This window comes from Mytilus edulis, chromosome 5 (genome assembly GCF_963676685.1).
Source record: "Mytilus edulis chromosome 5, xbMytEdul2.2, whole genome shotgun sequence".
In the NCBI taxonomy this organism is placed as follows: domain Eukaryota; kingdom Metazoa; phylum Mollusca; class Bivalvia; order Mytilida; family Mytilidae; genus Mytilus; species Mytilus edulis.
In genome coordinates this window covers 23,128,626-23,137,647 of record NC_092348.1, presented here as the reverse complement: position 1 = coordinate 23,137,647, position 9,022 = coordinate 23,128,626, and the positions used below count along the sequence as shown (strand labels likewise).

The 9,022-nt window shown below is 33.4% G+C and overlaps 1 protein-coding gene across 1 annotated transcript; it reads left to right on the top strand.

Moving 5' to 3' along the window:
* The first annotated feature begins 392 nt into the window (after nucleotides 1-392).
* Nucleotides 393-6,146, top strand: LOC139522329 (uncharacterized). Its single transcript, XM_071315864.1, has 6 exons — nucleotides 393-413; nucleotides 1,953-2,031; nucleotides 2,358-2,495; nucleotides 3,504-3,626; nucleotides 5,200-5,317; nucleotides 5,806-6,146. Exons 1-6 carry the CDS (start codon nucleotides 408-410, stop codon nucleotides 6,026-6,028), a joined length of 687 nt encoding a protein of 228 aa, XP_071171965.1. The 5' UTR covers nucleotides 393-407; the 3' UTR covers nucleotides 6,029-6,146.
* The last annotated feature ends 2,876 nt before the right edge of the window (nucleotides 6,147-9,022 follow it).

Below are 9,022 nucleotides of genomic sequence, written 5' to 3'. Positions count from 1 at the left end.
TTGTGACAGGTTTAAACATGTTTAATGAGATCTCACACCTCCCTATACACCTCTAGGCAATGTAGAAAAGAAAACACACAGCAATATGCACAGTAAATTTCAGATAAAAAGAAGTCTGAATCTAATGTGAGAAAAATAATCTTTGCAAAAATGATACATGTGATAATTATTCATAAATAAAAAAAGAACTACAAGCAGTAACTGACATGCCAGCTCCAGACCTGAATTATACCCTGATTGAAAGATTATAGAAACATGATGAAAAACAAGCACAATCCCTCCCATTATATAATAATATGATAAATGCACGTAATCAGCAGACAGGCTACGTGATACTTAATTTTTATTGGATGAAGATATTATACATAAATAATTTTTTTATATTATAATGACATATCAGTACGCAGATGTATGTAAGTAAGATGTACATTTCTTTTAATTTATATATTTCTTTTTACAGAATTTATTTTCATGGCAACAGTTGACATGCTACTAATCGGATCATATATAACGTTGCGAACGAAACAGTATTAACACAAGAGATTCATTTTGAATGTTTTTATAGGGTAGCATTATATTTGAATTTGAATTAATATTGGATATTCTTTTTTTCTTAATTTTTGCAATACAAACTGATGCTAGATTTGGATGAACAAGAGTGATCTATTAAAACGTTTTCCTTTTTCAGAGAGTAGCCCTACATCTACAATTGGACTTCTATGATTGTTATCATATTTATGCAATGCAACTGATTTTTATTTTTATTTCAAATATGTTTCGTGTCACATAAACTCAAATGAATATAAGAAGAGTAGAACTTGATGATAATATATGTTTCTATGACTTGTTTTTCATAACCCGTTTTGCGGAAGACCATTATACCTCTTCATTTATCTATTATAACTTTTACCGTTTCGTTAATTGTAAATACTAAGAATAGTATGACGTCGAAAAATATTATTAATAATAATAAAATATGCAATCAGTAGACATCTGACTGTAGTTTTGGAGTACATGATAGCTGTGTCGAGATATTTGATGTATTAAACAATATAAAAATATTTTGACAAACAATACAAAAATAAGGAGATATGCTTTGATTGCAAATAAGACAACCAGGTTCAAATGAAGTTGATGTAAAAATTAAAGACAACAGTATCGAAACAATGAGAAAATCCCTTACCTTTAAAATTGGCTATAAAACGCCGCGGCATTAACATGTAAAACAATTCAATCTAGCTGAAGACTAACAATCTAATTTATAACAAAACAATTTATGAATAGTATGACGTCGAAAATTCCAAACAAAACGTCTCGGTTGTCTGTACAACTATGTGGTTCTGTCATTAGCCATATCTTGCAGTTCAAATAGTCAAGGGAACAGCGTCTTTATTTCATATTGTATAATATTGTATAATCAAGAGACGACACATTAAGAAGCTAACAATTAATGATATTGTATTTTTGCACGTTTAAGAAGCTTAATGGTCTTTATTTAAAAAAAAAATGTTTACTGTTCCATATGTTTGTGACGTCATCACGACCGAATATGCACAGATGATAGCGGATATGATCTTCATGTCATTACCACAATCCCGCTCCCTTTTCTCGAATGTGACCTACCGAATTAGACTAGCATGTATAACCGGGTTTGACATATCAACACGACGAATGCAACATGAGGAGCATGATTTACGTACCCTTCTGGAGTACATGAAATCACCCCAAGTGTTTTGCAGGGTTTGTCTTTTTTTTCTCCTTAACAATATTTTTCTAAGTTGTTTTTTGTGAACGTATGTTTTTCTTTTTTCTTATATAGTCATGTTGGTGTCAGTTTATTTTCGATTTATTTTGAATGTACCTCTGATTTCTAACCAAAGACCGTTTAGTTCAATTGCAAGGAAATATCGATTAATTAGTAGTTGTAGTAAGCTTGTCTTTAATCCTTCCAGCTCCTCGACAATAGTTTTTATTGCTTAAAGATGCTGTCCATACTGACATTGATCCTCATTGTGGCCACAGCATATGCTGGTAACTATATATATATATATATATACCGAAACCTACTTCAGGGATATTTTCAAATTTAATTAAGCAATAAAGTATGCAATAAAATGTTAGCAAAAGCTTCTGAAAAATGAAAAAAAATAAATAAAATATCACCTTTAAATTTACTATATATGATTCTAGTAACTGTAAAAAGGAATGAAAGATCAACTGATAAAGTTTTACAATCATCAAACAAAATTTAAAAAATGTGAGAAATCACAAATATTGTTAAATTCGATATTTTAAATCAGTATAAGAGGATATCAATAAGATATATAACACTAACTTAGTTTTTGTGAATTATGTAGTACAATGGCCAAAAGGAACCTACACACTTGTCAAAGCGAAAGCAGGATGCCCGACTGGTTGGAAGGAAGGATGGCGTCAACATGATAATGAAGACAGCGGCAATAAAAACTACATAACACCTGGACATCATTTCTACGGTATAACATATTATCAGGAATATGCATATTATATAAACCTTAAATCTAAATCTGTTCAAGTATAAAACCGATTATAATAATAAAATATGCAATCAGTAGACATCTGACTGTAGTTTTGGAGTACATGATAACTGCATTATGTCGATATATTTGATGTATTAAACAATATAAAATATTTTGATAAACAATACAAAAATAAGGAGATGTGCTATGATTGCAAATAAGACAACCAGGTTCAAATGACGTTGATGTAAAAATTAAAGACAACAGTATCGAAACAATGAGAAAATCCCTAACCTTTAAAATTGGCTATAAAACGCCGCGGCATTAAAAGAGGGACGAAAGATACCAAAGGGATAGTCAAACTCATAAATCTAAAACAAACTGACAACGCCATGGCTAAAAATAAAAAAGACAAACAGAAAAACAATAGTACACACGACACAACATAGAAAACTAAAGAATAAACAACACGAACCCCACCAAAAACTAGGGGTGATCTCAGGTGTTCCTGAAGGGTAAGCAGATCTTGCTCCACATGTGGCACCCGTCGTGTTGCTTAAGTGATTACAAATCCGGTAAATAGTCTAATTCGGTAGGTCATATTCATGAAATTAACATGTGAAACAATTCAATCTAGCTGAAGACTAACAATCTAATTTATAACAAAACAATTTACAAAAAACCATAAATGACAGATTTAAACCATAGACAAACACAGAAGTACTCTCTCCTGACTTTTGATACGCACATGCAGCATGAAGCGGGGTAAAACAAAATTAATGGTTGAGCCGCCGCTTATCTGAGACAGTGGAGTTACAGCCGTACATAATAAGAAACTTAAAAAATCAGTTGGAATATCCTTATTATACAAAAAGCAATTCGGTATAATGCATAGTAATTGCTAACGTAAAAGCAACGGTTAGAACGCAACTATTAAAAGTACTCGCAGCTATGAATGCTTCATTTTGGAAATAAATATATAAATTATTTTTCCCTGAACTAAAGGTTCATTCGGAGGAAATATGGTTTTTCATTATTGTACCAAAGACGAACATATTATATCAGGAACTCAACCTTGGCCAAAAGGGAACTACTGTATTCTAAGACAATGTATATCCTGTCCTCCAGGTATATTATATTTATATATATAATATAATGTATATATATTATTATATTATTCTCTAAACATCAGCCCAACAATGTTAAATCTGTAAATTTTCTATTTATATATATATATATACTAGAACACATTCGTGATATCGCGGGTCCGTGACTGAATTAAAGTATATAACTATGCGTAAGCCTTATTTTAGTATTTGTATTGTCATCTGATTAAGTCATTAAGATGCACAGTTATCTCTGCTTTCAATATCTTTCTGTTTGAACCTGGAACTTATAAATTATTGGTAATATTAATTATTTGGAAAACAAAAGGGCATGAAATGAAGTATTTTTTAAAATCAACAGAATTGTCCTATATTAGTTATAAATAAAGTTGGATCCTTTAATTCGCTGTTTTACGTCATGCCAGCTAACAAATTGAAAACTGTACCTATACGACTTATTTTAAGTCCACATTTTTAGTATTCGTATTTTCATCTTAGAAATTCATACTGATTAAAATACTACAATAGGCAATATTAATTATGTGGAAAACAAAAGGGTCTGGAGTGGTGTAATTTTTAATCAACAACTTTGTCCTATATTAGCTATATATAAAGTTGAATTTTTTTATTTGTCTTTTTTACCCCATTACGGCTGACAAATTGGACCTCGTTATTTTAGTATTATAGATATACAAGACAATTAATGTCTCTTCAGTGATGATAGGGATCGAAAAAGTGCTTGGAAGGCCATATAATTTACCTCAATATAGAATAGACTCTTGAATTTAAAAGTGTCGAAGTAGGATGAACGGATTATATAAACCGGAATGAAAATATATTACATGCCTAATCGCAAAAAAAAATAAACAAGTCCAAATTGATAACGACGTTCAAACCTATAATTGCATATATAATATACTCAGTTAATGAACTCATCATAGATACCAGGATTGAAAGTTTGTATTGGGCCAGACAAGCGTTTTGTCTACCAAAGACTCGAATAACAAATTTGTTAAAAGGCCAAATAAAGTACAAAGTTGAAGATCATTAGGGACCAAAACTTCTAAACCGTTTTGCCAAATAAAGCTAAGGTAATCTATTCATTAGGAAGAAAAGCCAAAGTATTCAAAAATTCAAAGTTTGTAAGCAGTTAATAGTTTATAATGATGATCATAGCAATGATAATTCATGTAGATACATAAGTTTGACTACTAGGCTGCGTGAAATAGATGCGTATAAACATATCCTCTTTTCTGAGCCACAAATGTTTTTGCCAAAGTTGGTAATTTAATAATTGATTCTGAATTTATGTGAATCTCCGAAACATTTTATATATTCTGAATAACAATATCGAAAATATTTGATTAATGCATATTGTCTTGCACAAATGGTTTCCTTTGATGTGAAAAACGAAATAAGCTGTACAGCAAAAAGCTTTGTTAGACTTATGGTGTCAAAGAAGGATCATTCACTGTGTCAATATAATAGTAAGGTAAATGTTTTTTATGTTTTATAATGACAAATTTCTATATGACCAGATGATATTGACATAGTTATGAATCTTTATGGTGCAGTTAATGTAATTACTTTTTTAGGCTTCCAGATGGGTAGTATTTTTTGGGACGATGAAGATAGTAGAAATATAAATAAACAGGGGGGTGTACTTCCTAGTGGAGAATATGGAAGAAACACACTCATAAACTACTGTTGCAGGTATTGAATTCTAAATATATACTGAAGATCCTAAAATTGAAAATTTAACTCTTCAAGTACCGAGAAAAGATTATCCATGATAGACAATTAATACATAATTACGCATATACCCCAATATGTGTTTATTACCATAAAATAGAAATGAGAAAAAAGCAAATACACGATATGAACAGCATGAACAAAACACGGTAGAGGTGACAATAAATTACCGGCTGCCTATTATTACGAGAGAGCGAGAGAGAGCGAAAGAGAGAGAGAGAGAGAGAGAGAGAGAGAGAGAGAGAGAGAGAGAGAGAGAGAGAGAGAGAGAGAGAGAGAGAGAGAGAGAGAGAGAGAGAGAGAGTTAAAATGATTGTTGTCCTGATTCATTTTATAATTTACATTGTTTACAGATCTGACGGTTCGTTCCTATTATTACGCGAAAGAGAGAGAGAGAGAGTAAAAATGATTGTTGTCCAGATTCATTTTATTATTTACATTATTTACAGATCTGACGGTTCGTTCAGAACTCAGATTAGTCTTCCAAGAAGTAAACCATTCTATCTTTTACGCTTCAAATCACCATGCCAACAGGTACAGGGGATGGTTGTTAGAGAGGAGATTGTCAAATCAGATGACGAGGACAAACGTAACAAAAACGACATCAAAGGAAGCCACCCATTAAATGATGGAGGAGGAAACAACAGGCTCTACTACTGTTATTATCACTGAAATATATCTCTCTATACAGTATAAAATATTGTATAATTATATCTGAAACGATACCTATTTGGATTTTGTTTTATTTTGTTCAGTGCATTTAATCACATAAAAGCTTTTTGTCATTGTTGTTTTGTATTTTGTGTTTGTTTTCGTTGACAGTTAAACATACATAAAAGAAAGGACAGTCGCTCAAAAGAAAGGACAGTCGCTCAAAAGGAAGGACAGTCGTTCAAATCTAAAGCCCCAGTCCCACTAGACCACGATTGCACCACGCTCACCGCGATCTAAAAAAAATTTAGATCGTGGTGAGATCGTGGTATGAGCGGCATAAAAATGTAACTTTTTGTTGCTTTCTAGATGCTACTACGTCCTCTTACGCTTCTACATCGATCCTGCTACGATTATACCACGTTCTCACCGCGCTTATTCTGCGACCTCAGTACGCGTATCAAAATCTGTCTACGCTCATCACGTTCTCACTACGACTATACCACGAGTTATACACGATCTTACCACGCCTCTACTGCGATTATAGCACGTTCTTACCACGATTATACTACGTTCATACCGCGATCTTACTACGTTCTCAGCAATAACGTCAACATCGTGTTCCATATCAATACAGTCCCACTGCTTCTATTTCTGATTAATACGTAGATTTCACGGAAACAATACAGTCTTGCCACCAAAATCTACTAGAACACGTGGTCGTGGTGGTAGGGATTGATGTAGAGGCAGAGGTAGCTCTGATAGTAACGAATCCTGATCAAGCAGAGATGTCGGACCGACCAATCAAACCGAATTTACAACCAATTGCTGGTCCATAAAGCTCAAATGACGATGTTTTAGTGAATGATAGCAGAGATGACACAGATGTGTCAATAAATATAGGAAGATGTGGTATGACTGCCAATGAGAAAAATCTCCATCCAAATAACATTTTATAAAAGTTACTCATTATTGGCCAAGGTACGGCCTTCAACACGGAGACTTGGCTCCCACCGAACAGCAATCTATAAGGGTCCAAAAATTACTAGTTTTTTAAAACCATTCAAACTGGAAAACCAACGGTCTAATCTTTATAAATACGAGAAGCATGGTTGAGCCGTTAGAGAAAATGGACAAGAAGTCCTAATTACATACAGACAAACAAAACCTAGAGAGAATTACTATTTTTTTTGGTGAAAATGACAATGAGAATGATGGTCGTAGAATGAACGTAGTCAGGTTGTAAGAAGAGCGTGACGAGGACTGCAAGGGCGTGCTAGAATCGAACTATGGTCGTGAACAGCGTGGTATAGTCGTAGTGGAAGCGTAGTTGGGTCGCTGTGAGAACGTGATGGTCGTAGTGAGGTCGTAATAACGTCGCTGTGAGATCGTAGCGCAGTATCTCTGAAAAGAATCACGCTTTCGCTACGCTCTCGCTACGCTCTCGCTAGCGACCTTTGCGACCTTACTACGATCCTAGTGTGCTCTCACTACGCTTCTACTACGACCTGATTTCACCATGACTGCACCATGATTGTTTTGAACATTTTTGAAGTTGGCCACCTCACCATGACCGTGACACGACCTTACTGCGATCTATGCGATAGTACTACGATCATCAAAATTTTCATTTTTTTCACAGATCGTAGTGCGATCGTGGCCTAGTTGGACTGTTACATTGTTTAACAAATTCCCCACTACTAACAAAACATTTATGGAAAGTAAATTTTTGAGAAAAAAAGAAAATGTAACTGAAGTTTGCAACAAATCAAAAGATACATATCAAATTAGTCCATATTAAATACCGGCTACTCGGGTTCAAAACATTGTCATGTACCTCATGTTGAACTCATTAGAGATGCCTGACAGATTAGCTGATACGCCAGACTCGTGTCTCATCTACACAGCTCCCAACAGCGGCGTTCTGAACTTAATTTATAATCACAAAATACCAAATTATATCCCTCGCCCTTACATTTGCCATGGCATTATCCTTTTACTATTTTATTTGAATATGCCGCAAAACTCTTGGACATGAGACCACCAGTATTGACACCAAATGATTTTACTTATACTTTGTCATTTAGAAACTGCATACAACAGGAATGTGTGTTTTAATGTCACCTTCCATATTAATAACACAATTCAAATGTTCATATTAAGTAAACCATGATGTGTTAGCTTCACAAACCACGCCACTTTTAGAGAGATATCTAATATCTAAAAATATTTTGTTCTGTTAACTATCTTATTCTCAAATAAGATGTATATTTTTCATCTCATAGAGACACAACTCTGAATGTTACCAGTATAAGTATACATGGAAGCGGCGTAAATTGAATACGTAGGAAGACCATAAGTGTAGGAAAAGGCATAACAGATTTTATTCTAAGTTTAAACTCTTAATAGTTCGGGTTATATATATGATGAAAATATGCCGCACAACCCGATCTTTTGACCTTTGATTAAAATAGTAGTGCACATAAACCTTCCCTTCAATGATATATTTTGCACAAACTGTATGTATGCCACAAAATCACCCCTAGTTTTTGGTGGGGTTCGTTTTGTTTGTTCTTTAGTTCTCTATGTTGTGTCATATGTACTATTGTTTGTCTATCTGTCTTTTTAATTTTTAGCCATGGCGTTGTCAGTTTATTTTCGATTTATGAGTTTGACTGTCCCTCTGGTATCTTTCGTCCCTCATTTATAGTAAACATGGAACATATTTAGACGTAAATGGAGTTCCTATTGGAAACTGCATTGTCGATATTTACAGAAGTGCAACCTATAAGTCATACAATTTCATACACATGTATGTTTCATAAAATGTAATTTTCATTAGGGAAATAACAGTAAACAAATTTTGTTATGTTCTTTGTTTGGTGTAGTCAAACATGTTTGATATAGTAACCTTTCTGTTTATATCTGCTAACTTCGAACAAAAAAGAAAGACAACATTAAGTTAACTTTGTAATTTACTTACATTTGAGTTCTAGATTCAACCCACCTTTTTTC

Bases quoted from the DNA above. Each gene is read 5' to 3' on its own strand.
- LOC139522329 (XM_071315864.1), top strand. The intron at 2,496-3,503 runs GTATAACATATT...CCTGAACTAAAG, and splicing joins ACCTGGACATCATTTCTACG to GTTCATTCGGAGGAAATATG. The intron at 3,627-5,199 runs GTATATTATATT...TTACTTTTTTAG, and splicing joins ATGTATATCCTGTCCTCCAG to GCTTCCAGATGGGTAGTATT.